At 36.3% G+C, this 24,416-nt stretch overlaps 1 protein-coding gene across 1 annotated transcript; it reads left to right on the forward strand.

Moving 5' to 3' along the window:
• The first annotated feature begins 387 nt into the window (after positions 1-387).
• On the forward strand, positions 388-23,965 carry LOC139121135 (alpha/beta hydrolase domain-containing protein 17C-like). The gene is made up of 2 exons (XM_070685786.1): positions 388-1,217; positions 19,116-23,965. The coding sequence occupies exons 1-2, from the start codon at positions 571-573 to the stop codon at positions 19,336-19,338; spliced, it is 870 nt and encodes a 289-aa protein (XP_070541887.1). The 5' UTR covers positions 388-570; the 3' UTR covers positions 19,339-23,965.
• Positions 23,966-24,416: the final 451 nt, after the last annotated feature.

The raw sequence follows: 24,416 nt of genomic DNA on the forward strand, positions 1-24,416 counted from the left end.
GAAACCCAGTACAGTTTCTGAGCGCGTGTGACAGGGTGGTTTACTTGCAGCGTGCAGCAGTGAAGAAGCCCATGTGTGAACTGGAGAAAATATTTTCCGAACAATCATAATACCCTGTTCCTGTTCATGTGCTTCAACAAGACACTACCTGATTGGCTTAAATTCATTAAATGGAAGTTCTTATTCGATTGACATTATCCCGTTTTCAGCGCATTCTAGCTCATCAACACATTTTTTCACCGTAAGCATTCTTATTTCAAAGCTTAGAGCGTATTACATGGCGATAAACATCCATACTTTTCTATATCCATCTATATCAGCAAGATTCTCTATCCAATCAAATGAACCCTTTTATCCTTTTCATCCACCCACGAGCCCACTATATCTAATGACGTCACTGTATTTTCAAATGATCGCTGTTTCTGTGACACCGTGACAGAAATCGTATAAGGTTATCGGTATTTCGTGGATTTGCGTGTCGCCGCATGGTTTTAGTTTCGATCGTGAGTAAACTCCGATAGCCTAATAATCGCCGAACGTTTTCATTAGCTATACAGGACATATTTCCAAATGAATGGTCTATCGTTTGGCGAGTTATGCTGTCTTTTTTGTTGTCCGCCATGTCCTTCACGGATAGCGGCCAAGCTAGCTTTTCTACCACCGGAACCAACATATTCTATCATGACCGAGGACTCTGGAAATAGGAACAGTTTACATCTAACAGAGAGAGCCGAATGGCAATATTCACAACGAGAACTAGACGCTATTGAGGTTATACAAACGCGGACAAAACGGGGTAATAGAATAGCCTGTGTTTTCGTTCGATGTTCCTCTAACCCACGGTTCACCCTTCTGTTCAGTCACGGAAATGCCGTTGACATCGGCCAAATGAGTAGTTTTTATATAGGCCTAGGATCTCGAATCAATTGTAACATCTTCAGCTACGATTACTCAGGGTACGGCGTTAGTACAGGGAAGCCATCCGAAAGAAACCTGTACGCCGATATCGATGCAGCCTGGCAGGCCCTCCGCACTAGGTACGGGATCAGCCCAGAAAATATCATTCTTTACGGGCAGAGTATAGGCACTGTACCAACAGTCGACCTAGCATCAAGATTTGAGTGTGCTGCCGTGGTTCTACATTCTCCACTTATGTCTGGTATGAGAGTGGCCTTCCCTGACACCAAACGGACATGGTGTTTCGACGCTTTTCCAAGGTAAGGAACCTCTGATGTTGTATTAAACTAGGGACAGACAACATTTTTCAAATAATTGACATAAGTATAGTGGAATCTGACTCCAACCTTCATTACAGACGAAGTCACATTTACTCAAACGATTAAGGTGTCTTCACCCATGGATGTAAAAAATCTACTTTTCACATCCATGCTTCACCTTAGTGGCTCTTAATTGCAATATTAAAAATGGGTTTTAAATGTCAAATTTGTAGTAACAAACGTTATCTACCAGCATAAAACAAAATAATGCAGTTAGAGATATTGTTCTGCCCATATTGTTTCTAGGTAGTTCCAGAGTACAGGAACAGAGATAATGATCATTCATAGATTTGTAGAGAACCGACAGTTACTATCTTGTGAAAAGAATGTAAGAACACATGATACATTATTTATATATGAGTTGATATTTGGGTCAGGATGTTTATAGGTCTCAATTTGTCAAGGGAATTAGAGTCTCAGTAGAAGCCATTAGAAATCCTGTAAATGTTTGACAGGATGATTCATTCACCTGGATAACAATATGGTACATTTTTCCACCGAAAGCACACACCCACATCAGGGAAGTTGCAAATACAAGTGCATACATGTAGGGTTTTCAAAACTTGAATTTATGTAGGACAGCTTTCAAATTAAATTTTTAATGTACACCAAGTGCATCCCTATTATGAAAAATGAAATGTTATTTGAGGGAAGGAAGGTGAAAAGCACTGTAATAAAATATTCAATGTGTGGACACTAATAATTCATATTGTTTATCACTCCTGCATACCAGTATGATACTTAAGTAATTGAATCGATGAAGAGGCGGATACACATCTGGGATCATAATAAAGATATTGAATATGATTTTGTGATTTTTTTTCATAACATTGCATAATAGATCCAGGAAATACACAGACAGGTTGTGGCTGATTAAGAAACTTCCTTTTTACTGAGTGTCAATTTCTAAGAGTTGTATAACAGTTGTAATTGTGATCTGCCTGATGTCTATTTGGAGCAATCTGGTGAAGCAATGTTTCTCCGTTTTGTGTCATTAAATACTCTCTTTAAAATGCTCAATTGACCTCATCAATCAGTGAAAGCCACAATTGTGCTTGCCTTCAATCACATGGAAGTCACATGACTGGACTGGTTATGTCATTCTCCGTAGATTTCTATTGCCCTACTTTTCATAACAGAAGGTCACTATGACAGGCAATGCTGTGATGCCTTAGAAGGTCACTGAGTCACAGTGTCATCATGAGGTGATTGCTCGACAGAAAGTTCAAATTGCAAGATTCACCTTGAAATAAAAGGGACTATGCAATTCATGATTCTCCTTCCTACTCGTTTTGTTTAACTTTACAAGTCACTGATTAACAACCAACATGCAGATGGCTGCCTTACTTTAATTGCCCTAATTAAAAAATCAATTCAGTGTAATTGGGATGAATATCGCTGTGGAGGTCAATGCATTGTTGCCTGTGATAATGAAACCTGACAGATCTTAGTTTATGTAAATGCCAGCTACCAACAAAAGTAAATGTTAAAGGCAAATGGTATGAAAAATTCATATCATTTTTTGGTTAGTATTGTGAATTCAATTGTTTCAGTGGATGAAGCCATTTACATTAATCTTAACATTAATATGACAACAATAAAATGCTGCTTCAAATTTATTGCTGTTCATTCTATACATCATTGGCTTGAGAATTCATGAGATGTAAAATGGAGGCACCGTGGCCCAGTGGTTTAGGTAACGGATTCACTGTCACAGAGGATGGTGAGTTCGAGACCCGGTTCAAGACCCGGTAGGTCCAGAGTAACGGACTCACTGTCGGAGGATGGTGAGTTCGAGATTCCAGCACAGTGTTGTGCCCTTGAGCAAGGCACTTCACTCCTCAGTGCTCCATTGGGGGAGTTAGTGGGTTATTTACCTCATCCTGTAATTGGGCTAACGCCTGTTGGATGGACTGAATAAAAAAAATAAACAAACAAAAAAAAACAGAGATGGTGTAGCCTTGAATCAATGAATTCATAGAATGGAAAGAGAGAACCATGAGCTGGCTGAGAATTTAAGCAAATATTGGTCCATGTGTATAGTCAAATGTAAGCCACACCTTTTCTAGGTGCTTCATGTTTTCCAAGGCCAGGGCTATAAAACAGTGAAATAAAACAAAAAATTAATGCCGCATGCACAGGTGACTAGTGATCTCTGAGTCAATAATAGCCAATGAAAATTTTCCTAACTGCAATTATGACAGAATAATTATCTGTTTTATAATACCATCAAGCATTTATTTATGGTTGAGACCATGAACAAAAGTACCTGAAGTGAGTTTTGTGACCAGAACACTGCTACATGTAGTAAAACCTTTGTGCTTTTACAGGAGAAATATGTCTGTATCTTTTATCTATGCATGTATTCATGTAAAGAATTTTAGTCTGGTGAATTCTGTCTGTTTCACAACATAGAGAGAAAATTGTGTCAGTGCGTAGTAATACGTTCAGACAATCCATAGTTTTCATTTCTTGATTACTCTACTCTTTTGAGTGATGTATTTCTGAGTACACAATACTGTATTGACAGCAAACAAAAAGAACGTTATAATTATGCAGTATGCTATCTTTGTGTCCCGTCAATAAATTCAGTATTGAGAATGCTTCAATGTGATGAGTGATTGTGATGAAATCGTGAATATTTATGGATGGTTTACGTTCTGAGCAATATATGTCATCTTTAGACATTATCATACATATTGGTACTTTGTGTGCTATGATATAATTGGAATTTCAGTAATTCAAGAGGAGCTCAAGAAATAAGCAATTAATTTTTCTTTCATGAGTCACCAAGAAAAGAAAACAAAATTGCAGAAAGTCAGACACAAGACAAATAGCATAAGCAATAAAATAATGCTATCCCAATTCCTATGTCCTCTGTGATTGCTGAGTTTTTTTGTTTTTGTTTTTTTTTGTTGGTTTTTTTTTGTTAAAACATACCTGTAAGTACATGTATGACAGACATATGCTTTTACTTTTGAAAATACTTATTATATTCCGTGGTGGTCCAACACTTTTTTGTTTGTGAAAATGTACACGTCAGTGTAACAAACATATATGTACACCGGTTATACAATACCTTTACTGTTGAAAATACTGCTTTATAATCAGTGGTGTTCCCATTTGAATATAAAATGAAAAAGAAAATTGGTTTACCCGGCAAGAAATGAAAGTGATGAAAGTTATCAAATATTGATGTATTGTGTGAGAAAAAACTGAAAAAGACAACAGAGGAATAATGCATACATGTATGTAGCAGTGTTTTTAAGGCCAACAGAGAAGAGTAATAAGGTAACAGCAACAAGAAACACCAGATGGCTTAAATATTTAGATTCTGTAGATACTGATAAAAAAATTGAACATGAATATGTATACACACATCCAACATGCCTAAACCTGCGAGAAGTTGGTTATGTGCCAACAGTATTTTCAGGTAGTTGTTGTCAGAGGCCACTTAAACCAAGAATTCCACTTCCTATCATGAAAGCAGCTACACTAATGAAGACCAGGTAAATTTAATAAGGTAACATATAAGCACCAGGTTTTTGGAGTGGTTGTAATATTAAGGGAGACTTGAAGTTTTCCAATCAATGAAACTTCATGAAAACCAGATGCCTGTGTTATTCAATTATTCTCTGCCATATGCCAACTCATTGTACTCACACTGGCTGATTTTAAAATTTGTAAAAGATAATTGCTGACATGACAAGCCTGTGTTCACATCCAATTGGCATCCTGTACACTTTGCATTAGGCACATGCGTGAATTTTGGTACAGTATTTTGAGGGGGAACTGAAAGGTATTGTCTTTATGATGTTATGAAATCTTTGTTTTCTCATGAGCGTCTGTCAGAACGAACAATGAAATGCCTTATGTGTACCTGTATATCATGCACAGTGGTGCAACAGCTGTTACCTTTGACACATGGACAGACATGTTTGTACTACCAGTACCTGGTGTACAGACTTGATCACACAAAAACATTTTTCATTGTACATTATGTACCGTGCCATACACTGCAAGACAAGTTTATTTTCCACACCACAGTTTCTAGTTTCATAATTTGCCATAATATTGATAATGACAGCAGATTTATCACCTGTTCAGTTACTTTTCTTTGCTATCCATCCTTACAGTGTTATTAGCAAACAAGCATACAGTAGATAACATACGTGTACTGTAGACCACTGTACATGTATGTATGTCCCATCATGTTTGGTACAAAAGTCACTGATATATTCTGGCATTAGATTAAAAGAGTCATTTTTAATATGCAAATCTGTAAAGTCCACCATCTGTATTCTCCATTTTTGTATGGATTTTAGTTGTTGATGTTATATCCTGCTGCAATCAAGTATGTGAAGGATAAGCTGAAAAAAAATGAACAGATTCAAGAGATTCAAAAAGGTGAAAAATTTCAAGAGATTCAAAGATATCTTTCTTCTTTTGAAATGTATTACGGTAGTTTTAAGAATTCCTTACACACACTGTTTGTAAGAGGATGCCCTAACGATGTACATGGAGGCCAATGTAGCAACTGTATGTCAATTACAACACAATGATGTGACAATTTGAATATTTGTGACAGAGTAGAATTCTGTGAACCCCAGTCTTCCTAACAAACTCATAAATTACATATGAAAAATTATTACAAGACTCTCCATAGTATAAGTATGGATAAAAGCAATGCAATGTAAATGTCAATGAATATTTGAATGGGTAGGAATATCAATAGCAGAATATTAGATTGGAAAATAAATACTGAAATACTCTGCTTTGATACTCGACACTAGGACTGATCAGTGTGTACACCAGTATAGGCATTCCATGAATACTTTCTGAAATACATTGAAAATGTTCATTCAGTGGTATCACTGTCGATCAAAATTGTCTGGTTACTGAGAAACATAATTTCTGTGACAGAACCTAGATTTTGAAGAGCATTGCAAACACTGGTGTGATTCATATCAAGGGGGTTTGAGATAATTTGATTTGGGGATTGGAGAGCTTAGTTTTCATCATTGCCATTTGTTGCTCCAGGAAAGGATCACCGATGTTAATCACTGTGCAGTATGGTACATCTTCCATTTTCCTGTCAGTAATTTTTTTCCATGTTCGGAAAAGACGTCAGTGCAGAAGGGAGATACAACATGCACTCATTTTAAGACTCATGTAATTGTAAACCTTTTTACAGCAACAGCTACTCGTGGTACCGTGAAGCTTTTTTGTGTGTGTTGGTTCAAAGAGCAGAAAAAGCCCTGGCTCACAAAAATAAAGACTCAAAAGTCGGCCATCCTTTAATAGTCATACGATGAGAGAGGACAAATACAGCAACACTAGTCTAGGTTAACCCACTTTAGAAATATTTTTTATCTAAATAAATCCGAACAATGTTATTTACCAACAACTGTATAATGGTGATTACAATGAAATTTTGGTGCAGTAAATGTGGAGAAAGCCAGAAGCAGAGTCGACTGTCTTGAATGGCACGTTGGTGTATTGAGAAGATAAACCAGTAGCTTGATCTGCTGTTGAACAGCCAAATCTTGGATGATTGCTCAAATACTCGATGTACACTGTATATGTGCTGTTCCAAAACAAGATGAGTGCTCATGCTCCAAACACCAGACTCTGTCCACAAATACAAAGTCACCTCCATTTTAAAATGTTTGAACAACACATGTACCTGTAACAGATGGAAAATGTATAACATGTAAAACAATGCTCCAAATGTGGAACTGAGTATATTAGCAACAAGTGTATCAGTGAATCCTAATCTTGCCCTGCATGTGGGACTAGGGATATTTTCATTGTGAGCTCACGATTCTCTTGTTTGTAGAGAAACAAAAATGTCAAAATTTTGCGAATCTGTTAGGCTGTTATAGCAATAACAAGGACATACACCAACCAACTCTTTAGTTTTCATGCAACTTTACCTACTAAGGGAAGGTTTGCATGTAATCATTTGGAAAATACATGTTATGGATACCTGTGGGTAATGTTAACAACAGACTACACATGGCTGCCATATGTATCTGTCTTGTCCGAACTATCTCCTTGAAACAGTTCTGCAATGGGGGAAGAAAAGAATTCAAATACATTGTGTTGTTTTTCTTGCTAAGAGTCAACCAGGTGAACATTATCTATACATGTTTTTTGTGTTCTGATTGGCTTGATTGGTGTCATGTGATGATTTTTAATTTGCATCTAATGCTGAATTGTTCCCTGATGTACAGAGATTTATGATTCCGAAGAATTATTCATTGCAAAGTTCATGTAAAGTATGACTATGAATTTGCCCAAATTCATCAATATGTCTACATATGACAAAAATGTAAATTTTTCTGCTGTAACATTAAGCCCGTCTTCAATTTTGTGTGTGAGTTGGTTCAGACACAATATGGAATGATTATTTGATGTGATAGCAGATGTTTTAATGTATTTTGGAAGTATGGACTTAATCGGATTCACCAGTACATTAGAGTTTTGTGATCAAATCTGAAAATTGAATTCAAATCATTGTCTCATCACCCACTGTAAGAAATTCTCCAGAGGCACTTAATTTTTTAACCAGATTTTCATTTAAATGAGTAAATGAAATTTATCAACAGATTTCAATTAAAAGAATAAACGAAAATTTATCGATGAAAAATATCAGCTGCTTGCAAGTCTGTTTTAAAATGTTTCATTTGGAATTAAACAGATCAATAAAATAGGTTTTGCATCATCTTGTTAGTTCTTGTGTAAAGTAATTTTATTTAAGCATTACATCTGCAAAATGCTAATCAGGGAGGTTACTTTCACTCATGAAGAACACTTTTGAAATTTAACAAATGTATTTGCATTGCATCATTCTTGCAGCAAGGCGCAGTTACTAAGTTACTAGAACTTTGGAACCTTTCTAGAACAAGTAGGGTGAGTTAGTATGTCAGACACTTAGATGCCATCACCAACGAAGAAGGACAGTTCCTACTCTTGTTAGCACAAATCACCGGAATAGGAAGAGAACATTGGGGTTACTATAAAGTAAATGATAGCCCAGTCTTTCCTGCATACCATAGTGGTCTGGCTGCATAACTCTCCAGTAAAAAGATACAAATGGCCGACTACACGTACGGTACAGTCACTGACAGCTGTCACACACATACACATAGGGATGTAACCAGCATAATTACCACTTAACACATGTCATTATCCCCGAATGAGAGACCGAGCGACCAAACGGAAAATTGGATTTCCTCAATAACTGGAAAAAGAAAAATTGCATCCACAGTCAATTATTTCTTCCATGGAATAGGTAAAAGTAAATTGAATTTCTTTATGTTGGTGAATGGAAGTACGGTACTTTGTGACAGCAAACGCATCTCAAAAGGTCATACTGCCACATAAAGGCGATAATTGGAAAATGAAAATTTGTAGTGTATGACTACAAAACCAAAACAATTCTCTATAATATTGTATCAAGCAGTATAGGCCATGGAATGCTTGAAGTATTTGCAAATGGGAAGGTACAATCGTGTCATATTTAGACAGAGTGATAATGCCGCGTATATTTGAAAGCTGAGTCATTCACAGTGTCTTGTGCAGGTATTTCAATGGCACACTGCGATGAAATTGAGCCATGCTGAAAACCAGCAAGTGCTATCAATTCACGCAACAATTGCTTGACCATTTTTCAGAAGAAATTCAAGTGTACTAATCAGGCCGGCTTCGCTGTCTGGCTGGAGGGGAGGGGAGCTACATGTACTTTCACCTCCCCAAGTGTTTTGTGACCGACAAGGGCCATCAAGGACCACTCAGACAAGCAAGGCCAAGCATCTAGACTGATACGTATCATGGGTGTCACATACCTAGCGGGCCATCAAGTCTGCTAGTCATGAAATGTTTTCATGAAGCCGTACTTGAGGAATTCATCCCCAATTAATTCATGACTTATGACCTGTCATCATCAGCATACCAGGTCAATAATTTATGATATTACAATTTCCATTTATTTCAAAATGTACTTTTAGTTCATCGCTATATTTTAGCTCTTCAGGCTCCATGTGAAAGGGATCACTGTCCTGTTTTCAGAGTTTAGTCACATCTGCCAATCACTGAATCATTTGACACTATCTTGTGTTTCTTTTGTTTGAGTAACATATTTTAGACTTGAACTGTTGAACTGTATAGCCTGTCTACAAAAGTGAAAGCTTCATCGACTGAGTATATGCTATATTTTACATGATATGGCTGCACGCAAATATTTGTTTGCATGTGTTCTTTTGTTGGTTGTATTATGGTTGCAACTCTTCCACCACTATGATCTGGCCCAATCCTATTGTTTTCTATGGCAGAGATGGAACTCTACACAGGAAAACAGGGTAAAAGAGTCAATGTATAATGGAGTGTAGGGCATGTCATGGCTAAAATTGTTGTTCATGATCAATTTGATAGCATAGCCCCTCAAGTGAGGAAGCCATACAATTATTCTACCATAGAGCTGTAATATGTACATCAGAATTTGTAGTTTTGCGTAAATGCTGGTAGTGATGTACATACATATCTACATATTAAATATCATTGTTATGGGCCTAACTCCTTCATCGCTGAAAGAAGAGTTTTCATAGCATGCATGCATGCATACACTCTGTAATTACTCAAGCTAAAAATACCATGTATTTGCTGATATCGATTTAGAAAGAAAAGACCTCGAAAACGGTCAAGGAGACCAACACGTGTATTTATATATATATATATATATAATATATATATATATATATATATATATATATATATATATATATATATATATATATATATATATATATATATATATATATATATATATATATATATATATATATATATATATATATATATATATATATATCCACTGTATGGGCGTAACTCCTTCATCGCTGAAAGAAGAGTTTTCATAGCATGCATGCATGCATACACTCTGTAATTACTCAAGCTAAAAATACCATGTATTTGCTGATATCGATTTAGAAAGAAAAGACCTCGAAAACGGTCAAGGAGACCAACACGTGTATTTTATATATATATATATATATATATATATATAATATATATATATATATATATATATATATATATATATATATATATATATATATATATATATATATATATATATATATATATATATATATATATACACAACTGAGTTGATCAGGATAATCTAAAATATTACATTTCCACTACAAATTTGTTTCGTATAGGCTGCAGAGCCGCCTGCACTCATCGGGTCGATCACAGCCACCCGATGAGTGTAGGCGGCTCTGCAGCCTATACGAAACAAATTTGTAGTGGAAATGTAATATTTTAGATTATCCTGATCAACGCAGTTGTATATTATATATATATATATATATATATATATATATATATATATATATATTATATATATATATATATATATATATATATATATATATATATATCCACTGTAGGTTCCAACATCAGTGTTCAGTTCTAAAGGAGCAGTGAATAGCTACTGGTACATGCACATAAACCTTGAGGACGGATGCACATAGGCTCCCAATGTCAGTAGATTTGCTATGTCCAAGTGGAGCATATAGAAATTCCTGACATCAGCAAAGTATTCCTTTGCAATCTGTCTTACATTTTAGGTGGTTCTGTAGAATAATTTATGATAGCATTATGATTAATTTCCATACTAATGATATTAAATATCAGTAATTATTATGTTAGTAAGCTGTCATTTTTTCCATCAAATTCAATCAAATTCAAGGTAGTGGCCAGTGCCCTTTAACTCCTTTGAGGAACACACTGTCATTTAATTATGAAACAGATTGTACTTGGCGATGACAAGATTTTTCCAAAGAAAAAATGAAATACTTCATATGTTTATAACATTGTATTAGTGTCTTTCAGCTTAGAAAACCATCCCATCTTACACACCAGCTGGAAACTTTTTGTATCCCCAATGGTTCTACTCTGGAATAAAAAAGACACAATGTGTTATACAGACTTAGTACTCCCAAAGCAACACATATGCCGGTACAAACAAATCCATGTGTATAAGTGCGTATTGAAATGTACCTACAGGTATTCCTATGCACATTTATGCACGTTGGTTTATTTGTATCATGGTCCATTCCAGTTGTGTGTGGAACCTATTTTCAGTACCATAGTCTAAATTTGACTCTTGAAATCATGTGCATCTATGAAGCTACACTGAATTACAGCCTTCAAAGGGTGAGTAATTAAATCAGCCCTGAGCTAGTACAGCGGTATATTCTCTTTCAATGATGCGTCAGATGATAAATAACTTGTGAGGAGAAAGATGATGAAGATTCCAGGGTCTTGAGATGTGGAGAAAGTTAATCAAATTTGAAGGGGCTTCGGTTTTGTCGTAATACAGAGGTACCTTTGAATGGTATTACACCAAGGTGCCAGGAGAGCTACTGAAAAGACTTGAAATCAAATTACAGCTCTCCAAGGGTTTACTTGGGAAACGACACTGTCAAATTACTTGTGTGAAGTCCCCAATGTGTGATTACAGGTAATACAAGTTTAAAATAAAAGTACATGTCTGTGATTCCAACCCTTGTGGACTGTGATGACCATGGGTATACTCACTGTGTTTCATATCCCTCATGCAGTGCTGTTCAGATTGTTGTATGTAGAAACAGTGTTTGAAAATTTTCTGTTAAATCTTTTGAATGGGTTGTGCTCTGAAAAACAGCAATCTGGCTATTGAATTGTACAGTTCTAGCATTTCCACCATGAGGACATGTCACTGATATTTCTAGTCAGGTACTGGTCAGTACATGTCACCTACAGTACATGTATGACCACCATCCATGTGCATTACGTCTACATGTATCACATGATTTCATCTCCACCATGACGGTACAGTACATGTACCAATCTTATCAGGGAAGTGTTCAGCTGTTTCGCTGTCATAGAATCTTAACTTCCAACAAGCAGACCCAAGACAATACAAATATTTCTGGAGAACGTGTATGAAATATTTCATGGCTGTACATGCAAGTTTTAAAGTTGGTCTTAAAAACACTTTGTCAAGGTCACATTTTAAGTGAAAAACGCCTGCAAAACATGACTATCAATTTCAATCATAGAAGATTTTTTTCATCAACAGACAAATATTCCATTGTGCACAGATAAAGATGTATGAAAAGCCATTACCCAGTACACAGAATTGTCATTACAGTGCTGTGTACCATGACCTGTACATTAGAAAAGCCTCTCTTGCATTACCAAAATGGAAGCTGGTGGGACAAACACCAGTTGTTCAGAACTGCCATTTTTGAAGCTCAGAGCCCCGAAGACACAGTATTGAAATAACAGATACAAGTTTTACAATTACTGTTCCTGTAACAAGTGACAGATTTGGGGATACTGCAGTTTTGTTTGAGATATGAATCATGTGAAAACCAGATGAAACCCCGAATTGAAATGAAGCCTTTTATATTCTCAAAGTATTACGTTGATTCTCTATGCAGCTGAAATACACCATCCTCATACATGTATAAATCTGAAAGCAACCAAGAAGATAGGAACTGTCTTAATTAATGACCAAAAGGATATATAAAGAATTATGTCACTGAGCAGCTTTTGTGATGATGTTTATAAAATACCACAGGTTCCCCCAACAAATCACACATTTGTAAAGGTTACATGTACAGGAGGTTCTCTCAAAATAGGGAAACAAATCTGGTGATTGATATTCATATAGTTGTGTTACTGCTGATGAGAAAATGGCATACATGTATAACATCTGAAAGCAGACTTTGTGGGGGCATAGAGTTTCTCCATATTGGCCCTTTAAAGCTAATTATTAGTGGTTTTAAACAGTTCAACCCTGATTCTCTGTACAGGGGTCCACACACACTGTCAGTAACAGTGGGTTTAGGCCAAACCAAGGTGGTGACAGGAGGTTAAAGGTTTTTATACCCTCAGCTGTTAGTCTGAAATTATTGAGAAATAAAGTAGAGCTTTCTCATGAAAACTGCAAGTTAGTGGAATCTGAGAGAACTGTAATCTTTCATTTGTACATGTAGGCATTGGTTGAAGCGATAGCGTTAACACCGTGACATTTCTGCCCAAAAGTATGACTGAGTGTCACTCCATTGATATTCACATCATGGACACTGTGTTCATCTTGATGAACATGAATAAATAAAACAAGTACAATTTCCGCTGCCTCTCCGTGCAGTTTGTGTAGGTGTTAGGAATGGTACTCCATCCATCTGCTACCCACGCATTGTGTACCGTACAGGTAATACCTGTAAGCCATGTTTAGCAAACCATGAGTTCAGTGACTTCTCTCAGCCTCTCAGGTCCCGGTACAGTGGTAGTGTTGCTGATTGGATAAAAATCAAACAATTCTCAGCATCAGGTTCTCAGAGTTTGTCTTTGCATTTCACGTTGCATCCAAAGACAAAGTTTTTTTGCCTTTTTTGTCCAAGGATGTGATATATTCTGGAAAGGTGGACGTATTATTTCTCAGGTTGCAGTACAGTGGATACTCTCTTACAAGTTGCTGTCATGTTACAAGCGTATAAAATATATGGATAACAAAATATTTAGCAATGAAAATTTACACTTTTAAACATTGAAACTGCCAAAATCATGATTCTGAATTGTACAGAGGCAAGCAGATACAGAACAAGCTTGAGATCAGTTTTCAGACTCAATTCAAATCAGTAGTTCCGAAGCCGCAGATGTGCTTTATGAAATACGCCAGTAATTTAATGTGGACATGTACATTTCAGTCAGGTGACTGCCTTTCAGAGAGGTCTTCACATGTCAATATTTCTTGCAGTTTGTAGCATATTCTTATCATCAGTTCATGATACAGCCCATCACTCTCACAGCTTGCCTTCGGCTCATTCGCGTACACCTTTATGGTACAACAGTACACACAACTACTGTGAGTCATACTGAGGAGGGCGGTGACCATTACTGAACCCGACACAGTGAGAAATCCATTTGTAGCACAATCTAAAAAAAAAACGGCTGACAACATACGAGTAAATGGCAGGCAGATTTTTGCTTGAGATTTGCTTGTAAATCTAAAACCGGGCAAATTGATGTTTGGAATGATATAGATGCAGTTTAGAATTTATTGCAGATGAGATGTTTTTTCCATATTCTTCTGTATCCAACCCTGATGTATTATAACTTGCCCTTTCATATTTCAGATATCTAGTAATTAATCCACAGAAGTCTGGCAATGAATGGACTGTCTGTGTCACTCTTCCATCATTGTCACCTGCTATTTTCCAGCTCATAATTAGGATATCAATTACTTGAAACTGACCTATTAGGCTTTATTGGGGATATTCTTTGTGTAACCTGCAAAAACAATGAATTTTTTATTTCAACATTTGTGTGATGTGTTGGCTTCTTTTGCATTCAAAATTTTGACACTGAATGAAAGTAACAGAAATGTTGCATCATAGATCTTGAAAAAGTGAATCTCTTTAATACCGGTACTGGCCAATTTTCTCGAGTGTTTGTGAGTGGAGACCAATGTAACAATAAAGTAGGCCATGTCAGTCCTCTTCTTGTATTTGTAAGTCAGCATATGTAAATGAGAATTTGCAAAGTGCCTTTAGGATTTTTACAGGGCCTATGTTTGGCTACACAGTTAGGAAATAATCCTCCAATGGAAAAAATCTGTCTGGAGAAGATGGAATCTGTCTGCCAAGTTGAGGCATGTCACGTTGCTGATGGAGAACTCTGTCCTGAGGCAATTTTACACTGTGTAATTCAATATTATTTCCTGGCAGTCACCTTTACACCAGGATGTACTTTCAAAAATGTATGTAGTGGGGGCCATCTGACTTTCAGCTCTGTACATGTACATACAGTATCTTGAATAGAATATTGAAGATCACTTCAGATGATTATGTGTCTCATTTGAAAATGTCGAGTTCTATAAATGTGCTGAACATTGTTAAAAAAAAGAGCCGGCCCAATAGTTATTGGCATTTAAATGAACCACATAACTGCATTGAAAGTACTGTGTCATATGACATATTCTTTCCTTTGTTGTGAAGTATGGCTTCATTTCTCATAATCGGCTCCATTTACCGTGAAATAATATTCATGTTTCAACAGCTACAAACCATTATGTTGCGCACTGAAAGGACTAATACAAATACAATTTGCTCTCTGTATGAAGTGATGTCATATTACCAGGACAACGGGTTAATAAGTACACTTTTTACCTCATTCAAATGATTGAGGCCCAACAGTATTCTCGGGTCATTTGGTCCTGTAAACTACCCCACTGTGTCATATTGGAAACAGTGGGTGGTGAGAGCACCATATCATCTCAAAATAAAAAGATGAAATTTAATTGAGCACAGGGACAGATTATGTCATTGAGTTCAAAATTATTCCTGGTGAAGACAGCAAGCACAAGCATACACACATTCTATAGACTTCAACCGTTTGAGCACAAAGTCAATTTGTGTCGCTTTTATAAAATATACCCTTGTCAATTTTTTTCAGATTTTTCCTAAATTTGATAAAAATGTAGCCAATGAAATATGATGTCCATTTCATTACAAATTGTTAAAAATAACAGAAAAATTCATAAAAATTAGCAAAAACATTGCACTAAAATTTTGGCGGGAAAAATTGCAGCACTCCAAGGGTTAATAACTACTCTATGAGAACAGAAATGGCACCTCTGTCCCAGACTCCCTGGTTGAAGAGTGTGCATGACATCACCTTTCTTTGTATGATGTGATTTGCTTCACTACGCTTATTGATAATAACCGGGCCTCTACCGTATTACTTTCTCACTTGCCAGCAAACTAGACTCCTGTGTGTCGAATGTTATTATTAATACTACAATTACATCCACGCCAAGTGTTGAAAGGATTTGGTTACATCACTCATATCTCCCTTGTGATGTTTTTTTTAAATATTGTACACGGGGAAAACCAGGTGGAAGTACCTAAAATTATGTACGGTGAATATTCAGTTTTTGCATTGACACAGACAGTGTAAGGCTTCTGTATATAGTTGGTTAGTAAGAGCATGACTTTGACATTTACCATGGTATCGCTACATTAGATTACACCGTTCTGAATGAGTTGGTGAAGTACATGAACTGATTGTTGCACTAGGGATGTAAAAAAATGTCACTTGGATTTTTGAGATCAAATGATTATCATTATAAACTAGTCCTCAAAATAAAAAAATATGTAATAGACTGCAGTCAATAAATATAGTATTGACAAGATGAAATGTTGCTGTATACATGGTGTATCTGTGTGGTTTCGAACAGCAAATTTTGTTAAAAACTTTACTTTTCTTTAAAAAAAAAGATAGGGTAGATGCATATAAATCATGGAAAGTCTCCTGTCTCTTGTCTAGATGATTTAAAAGTTAATGGTATCAAAGAATAGCCTGTTAAATTTCTGTTGATGCAGCAGCTTGACTTGGGAAACTGTTGTAGGCACCTTGCAGTCAGTACTCTGAGTTTGTAATCTACATTCAGTTTGTTTTATAATGAGCATGTGTACTGTAACATGTATATGAGATTTTTTTTAAATTCCTGAAAGTGCAAAAGTTGATAGGATACAAGGTTCCGAAATCCAAACACAGCTTTGTACCAAATTTTACACTTCTATACTGACAGTGATAATGCAAATGTTGAAGGTACCGGGTAGTGGTAAAATCCAGGCTGGCACCCTTACATGTAAATGATATACAAGTACAGTACATGTAGGTGTTCCGGAGTCTTACATGTGAGATGACAGTATAGAGCAAGTAAAAGATGTGCAGGTTTGTACATGTATAATTTGGTGTACAGTGACAGTAAGCACTGATTGTGATAAAGTTACCATGGCACGATATCACAGAATGTAGGATCTTGTCACATTTGATACACGCTATGTCTTCCGAAATGTCAGCATATCCCCAGTGAGTTAGCAATACCCTGAAATCACACGTAGGTGTGTGAGATTGGTCAGCTTCCAAGCTTTGGCACTGTGCCCAGTGCAGTGTACAAGCGTATCTTGTACTGGTAAGAACAAGTGTAAAAAAAGAGACTTTTTGTTGTCACCCATATTTACATGTACCTGATGGTCACACTTGGTGAATTGTTCATGTGAGGGCAAAACAGGATTTTCAAAAAGTCAATATGGCCTCTATGTAAATAATTCTTTGTAACTGGGGCAACGAACTGATGAAATTCACATGAGCATTGGCATTAGCAGTGGCAACGCACTGGTTTTTGTAACAGACGTTCCAAATTCCACATAGTTTAAAATGAAATATTAATTTCTGATCAACAGCACTATAGCATATTTCAATTTTCATCTCTTTTTGGCTATGAACAGTGTGAAAATTACAGTGAAAATGCACACACTGCTGTGTAGAGTGACTCATATTTGTCATGATTCTCTCCCTGACTGTATGGAGGAAATCTGCACAGACATGTCCTATATATATATATGAATGCATGTAATATTACACACTCACGATACACATGTGATGCACAAATTACTGGTATATAGTCTTGTCAATTCTGTAAACACTCTCATACAATACATGCTTGATTTCTATTTAATCCTGGCACGACTTTTGTTCAGGGTGCAAACTGTATGCTACATACATGTGCTATGGTTAGATATCAATTTACACTGTTTAGAAACTGAGTCATGTCGTTTGCTGGACAATGCAGCACAATCTAATCGAATTCTATACCTTGGCTGGCTGGGAAAGCTACATGTAGCATCATGGGGCGTGACAACCATGAAGTACATGAGGCAAAGTGAAATTTGGTGAAAATTAAGCAACAGCATGACATTGTGTTAGAGTTTGAATGGTGAAAGTGGAGAGATAGTGATATGTTCATTGGTCAGTATTACATTATCTATATTCCCAATGGATAAATTATGAGAGCCGAGTATGTTTGTTGGCACAAATCAAATTATGAAGAGAATAAAAATGATGAGAAAGATGTTGCATTTATTGATTGAAGCATAGTGGTTGTTAACCAATTCATTGGGCCTAGTCCCTACTTGGGTGAACAGGTGGTGATGGGATCAACAGATTGCATTCTGTAGAGAATTCTTAAGAGGCGTCTGACGTTCATAGACAGTCGAGAGATTCTGTCTTTTTTCAGAGCAATAAATTCAGCGAACACATCAGATTCTGAAAGTCCGCTTTTTGATTAGATAAATAGATTCTGATACACTGATACTGATGAGGTCAACAGATTCTGTTGCACAAAGACTGATGATTTCATCAGGGTCTGTTACTCTGAGGCTGATGAGATGGACAGGTTTTTGTATCTCTAAGATTTACTCTGATGAACGCAGCAGATCCAGGTTAAAATCTCCAATCATCATAGAATTTGAATTTAATATTTTTGCTGTTATTTTCCATCTTACGTGTGTGTACATGATAAACTTGCAGACACAAATACATATAGTCTTGCATTTAGTAGATAGATTTTCAACCGGACATAAAACCTGAAGGCCACACCAGAGCTTCAAGATGTCCTCCTTTGTCATTGTGATCATTTTGTGAATCTTTGTCACTGTCACTGCTGTTACATAACAGTTTTATTGTACTCACTCATTCTCATGTCGTGATTAATACAATGACCTGTCTGTCTTACTGTATTTCAAAACTTCCACGTCACAAATACACACAGCAGGTGTCCATGAAAAGTTTGGATACAAACTTTTCATCCCAAATGCCTACACTGAGGCATCATTGAGATATCAAATCTTGTGTTCCTTCCAAAGCTTTGCACTGATCCATTCTACCAATCATAATGATTTATGCTTCTCTGTTTTTTTTTCTCACTTTCAGCATTGAAAAAATCGGCAAGGTCATGTCACCCGTGCTAGTCATCCACGGCACCGAAGACGAAGTGATAGATTTTTCCCATGGCCTGGCGATCTACGAGAGGTGCCCCCGTGCTGTGGAACCACTGTGGGTTGAAGGGGCTGGACACAACGATGTAGAACTCTATGGACAATACCTAGAAAGACTTAAACATTTTGTCACACATGAGTTAACAATTAGTAATTGATGAACGGGTTTTAGGGATCCCCCAATGTAAACGATTGAAAATTAAAAAATATACTATGTATTAACTTTAAATGTGGGGAAAGTATCTAAACCCCCTGACAGTAATGTTATAGAGATGAACAAGGGGAACCCTGTTTGTAAGTTTTGCTGTCAGTGAAAAGTAAGATCAGAGAATATACTATGCCAGGGGCAGAGCCGAGAAGTTGACAAAATTTTTTTGATATAATACTCAAGACTTCATGATGCAAAAGCTCTGTATGATCTTCCAGTGCAAGGAATTTGTACACAGATGTGGACGTTGTATGTCGCTTTCACAACAATTGTCCTTCAAGTCTGCCTCTCAGTAGAACAATTAAGGTAGTATGCACCTCGAAAGTCAAAGACACAAACTTTTGCTGAAACTTTCCTTCCACAAGGAATCTTTAAACCATTCTCTCTCAAAATTAAGAATAAAAATCGGGGGTCACCATGCAAATTTTGTAACTAGAGAAATAAATAACCCAAGATTTACCGATATTTAACATTCAAAATGGCCAACATCCCTGGGTTAACTCTATGGAGAAAAATAAAATTTTCGCATTTCGAAAAACTAAGACTGTGAAAAGATTTCTTACTCCAAGAGCTTTAAGATGAATCCCCACAAGTTGTAGATCAGAAAAGAATTGTAAAAGTTTGAGAGTCCGAATATCTGTCCCCGAGGTGCCTTCTATCTTAACAGACAGGTAATAGACAATTCTTTGTCCTGTTGAGTGTAAAAAATACGGGAGCAAAATGCCTTGCAGGATCTGCTTTTGACTGACAGTGAAATATTTAGATGTCAAGTAATTGTTGATGTCGAGATTTTGATCAGTAGAAATGTATTCTTTTTTTTTGTATTTTAATTTCCATTTACCCTACCTATGCCGTTACTTGTGTTGTTGATTTCATTTAAGTGATTCCATTGCAGTGATGTGAGATGTCGTTATGAAATTAAGTCAGTTGGTGTGTGTTGCTTTCAGCAAATGCAGTTTCATTCAGAGTTGCTTTTTTCTCAAACACACAATTTCCACCTGATAGTGTTTCGCTCACACCTGATTTCATATTTGTTGCATTTTTTGCATCAGTCAGCAGAGTTTAGCTTTGCCGTTTCTTTCGTAATAGCCAAAACTCAACCCTGCTTTGCCACTTTGCAATGAACATTCAGAGATCCACAATATGAAGTGAAATCTATCTAAAACACTCACAGAAACCACTGAGGAACGCTTACTGATTTCATGACCAAAGAAGCTGTGTAGTGGGTGATATTACATTGTTCAGCATTGGAAGGGGTCCTTTTAGGGGAGGGTATGCTGAAGGAAAGCAGTTATGCCATGTACCAAAGAGGCTAGGGAAAAATGGGAGCTGATTCATGTGATCATGTCATTGTAATGTTTCAAATGCATTTTGGGAGACGGATATGGGGTAGCTTAGCTTTTGCTGTATGTGTAATTAAGTCAGAATGCTTTGGTTCCTCATCATAATTTGACCCATTTGACACAAGGCTGTCTTACAAGCTTTGTTTGTCCATAATTTAATTGGATCCATAGACAGAGAAGCTGTCTTTTGAAGTTGATAGTGAAACATTCAAACTGAAATTAGACATTTCATTTGTTTCGTCGCCCACATAATAACAGTGGAAATATTTAACTCAGTGCTTCACATTGGCTGTCAGATTTCTTCAACTGATTCACTAGTACAGTGTGCATGAAAAAAAGAGTTCATGTACATTTTGTCGCTGGAAATTAGTGAACTGAAAACAGCCTATTTGCTGAGAATTTTCCCACTAGGAGTGTGTACCAATATGTGTAGGGTCCAATATTGTAATAGATAGAGGTTGCAACAGACCTTTGTAATGAAATTCATGTTATCCCTAAAACAAAAGAAATGGCAGTAAAGAGTTAAAAAATAAAAAATATTGTATCAAAAATATCAAGACACAGATCCCTTTCCAAAGTAATAATCTTGGGTAATATCAACATGGTATATGGAGCCAAAGGGAATATAGAATTGTAGATTTTGCAAGACTGAATAACATTAGGCCCATAAAGCTACCGTACAATTCAACACCATCTTAAGGGGATGTGTACATTTATTCATCAGGAAAGGCACCCTTAGACAAGAGATCATTACTACTAAATGGAAAGTGGGCCCAGTGTTGTTCAGGTATGCTGTAGATTTTTTTTTTATTTGTAGAATTTTTGAGCTTTCCCTTAGAAGTTTACGTAGCTATTCTGCATGTATTGGACAGACTGTGACAAGAGGTTTACACATTACACTTCATACATAAATATTTTGATTTACAAATGGATGACAATACTGTGACCAAATTGAAAAGCCCTGCAACTCTCAACTCAGGGGAAAAATGTTCACCATTTATGTCCTCCCGGTTGATTGCACCATCACATTGAGGGCGCTGTTTAAAAAGAAATAAGCAAACATGAAGAAAGTTCATTCAGTCTCCGCTGCAAAGAAATGCAGATTTTTGTTTTGTTCATAGCATTAAGCGCTTGAAGCTTGATGTAATATTATCCATTTATGCAAATGTTATTCATAAGTATTGTTTTAATATTCAAATCCAGTACAGTGAATATTGGTGTACTGCATGTCACACATTAAACAGTTTTGTTCCTGGAATTTTGTCACAGACCTTATATCCCAATCTAGAAGAGACTCAAAACCATCAACTGACTTCCACTATGTATTTATGTCAAGTTTTAGTCAAGTTTGATGTGCTTTGTAATTGATGTTTGCCAATGACCATGACAATACGGATGAAAGTTGGGTCAGTTTACTCTTGACTCTTTCAACACCCTTTCTTTGGTACAATCACTGACAGTAGAGCAATTCTACCACAACCTTAGGTTTTTTCGACAACTTTGGACCCTTAATTAAATCTTTCACCACCATGGTATGGCCCAAACTCATTGTTGCCAATGGTGATTTTGGACCTGTGTACCTGGGAATAGGGGTGAATGGGTTAACTAGGGAAATGGAGGGTGAAAGGAGCCAAGGAACAAATGCTGACCTGACCTGCTTTACATTATAAATACTCCCAAGGATAAACTCTGCGACAAAAGTTTCAAAACAAATCAACATTTTTAGTACAAAACTCCATCACTACAAAAATCATTGATACCTGCTGAGTAACTCCCACTTGCTTAATATTTATGTTCACTTTTACCCGAGGATTTAACTAATGTTTTTGAATTTTGTGGGATTTTTGTTGTGTATATGTTAACTAAAAAATCTCTATTAACACTGAAGTAATTGACTGAAATGCATAGGCAGTATTGTATTACAATGATCAGCCAATACTTGAATTTTTAATATGCAAAAACAAAAATTGAAATCGTGCAAGGAGATGAAATGTTTTTTTTAAGAAATGCTCGTAACAGCAGTGCTTGATTCCTTTTCGTGGCTTTGAAATTCAAAAAACACTTTCGAAGGTTCTGATGACCTTTACAAGGAATTGTATGAAATCACTATTGCATGTTATGTCTTGGAATCCATCAAAATCTTGACGTACTGTTTCAGTGTCTTTGTGTCCTCAATTATTGTACTTGTGAATGAAGCGATATTTAACCTTTTTAAACATAACCAACGTGAAATATCACAGTTTTCAACATTGGCAATAGAGTAGTTTATGATAGAAAATACTATTTTTTCATCAGTCATTGTTATTCTCAAGAAACCCATATTTATCTAGTATAGAAGAACATTTTCAGGTCTTTGTCAAGGCCAAACCACACAATGTATTGCCTAGACATTTACTTATAAGCCATGCTTTCCAATATATTTCCATTCCTCTCTATGTACCTTGTATATATGTCATATATGTATGTGTGTCTGAGATACATTTTCGTGTGATATGCATACACTGTTTCCAAGGCATATGAAAGTGTGCACCAGCGTACATTTTCACTTGCCGACAAAACAATGTACGCACATTCTCTGGATGATGCATGTGTGATATTTATGTGTGATACTTTACAATAACTGTACGATAGTAACATTTTGCTAACTGGTATTTAAGTCAAGTATGCCAGCCCACCTAACCTATACCTACCTACCTGCCTACCAGATAGTTTTTACCTCAGATTGGTTTGTGATCATCCAAGTGTAATGATGTCGCGAATGTCATGTACCATTTGGCGATAAAATTTTTAAGGGTGCCACTTATTTTATTTGAGAGAGAGAGAGAATGTGAAGACTGGTCAGTATCTGCCATGCACATCGTAAAGCAAATGGGCATTTGTATCTTTGCATGTGTGTTTTCAGTTGGACTTTGTGTATGTACATCCAGGCACCTTGACAGCGATTTGTGCAAAGTTCCGCATTGATGTAGCAATACATCAGCTCCATTGGATGGACCAAAATCGTGTGAATTCCAGAGAAACACAACCTTGTTTGACAAAAACAGAGATGTACAATCACACTGTTAATTGCTGACTTGCCTAGACTGATAAATGCCTCATTGTAAAAGAGTCCTCTTTGAACTCAAGATGTATGTATTTTATTTACAACATTACTTTGAGTTGACATTGATATTATGATATGCAGTTTCTTTTGATTTAGACAATTAAAGATTCTCCATGGGCACCAGACTAGAATTTTTTTGGCCTACAATGTTACATGATTAATCAATTTGAATTTTCACATTTTAAAATCTCTGACATCACGTCCTGTGTATCACAATGATGCATTCAAAAGTGAATAATGGTATACACAAACACAAACCGTGATGATAACACAGCAGACTTATAAGCACACAATACCATGATATCATTTGCATGTCTGCATTACTCTTTGGACCAAGGGATTTTATTTGCAATGAGAGAGTGTCTCCCCTCATGGTACAAAACAAGCTAATTAAGTTTTTGCCATGCAACCTTTTTGTTTCCATTTAGATTCTTACAAGATGTAAAATGGACTACTTCTCTTCAATCATAATTATCACTTCTCCTAAGACAAAGCAAGCATGGATGTACAAATGATTATTCATATGGGCATGTAAGACAACACCCCATTTTGATCTTGCACACGAATTGCAATGTTTGTTCT

Source organism: Ptychodera flava, chromosome 21, assembly GCF_041260155.1.
Source record: "Ptychodera flava strain L36383 chromosome 21, AS_Pfla_20210202, whole genome shotgun sequence".
Lineage (NCBI taxonomy): Eukaryota > Metazoa > Hemichordata > Enteropneusta > Ptychoderidae > Ptychodera > Ptychodera flava.

What these genes read in the sequence shown, in the direction of transcription:
- LOC139121135 (XM_070685786.1), top strand. Translation starts at nt 571, where the DNA reads ATGAATGGTCTATCGTTTGGCGAGTTATGCTGTCTTTTTTGTTGTCCG. An exon ending in TGTTTCGACGCTTTTCCAAG is followed by an intron (nt 1,218 to 19,115) that starts GTAAGGAACCTC and finishes TCTCACTTTCAG; the next exon opens with CATTGAAAAAATCGGCAAGG.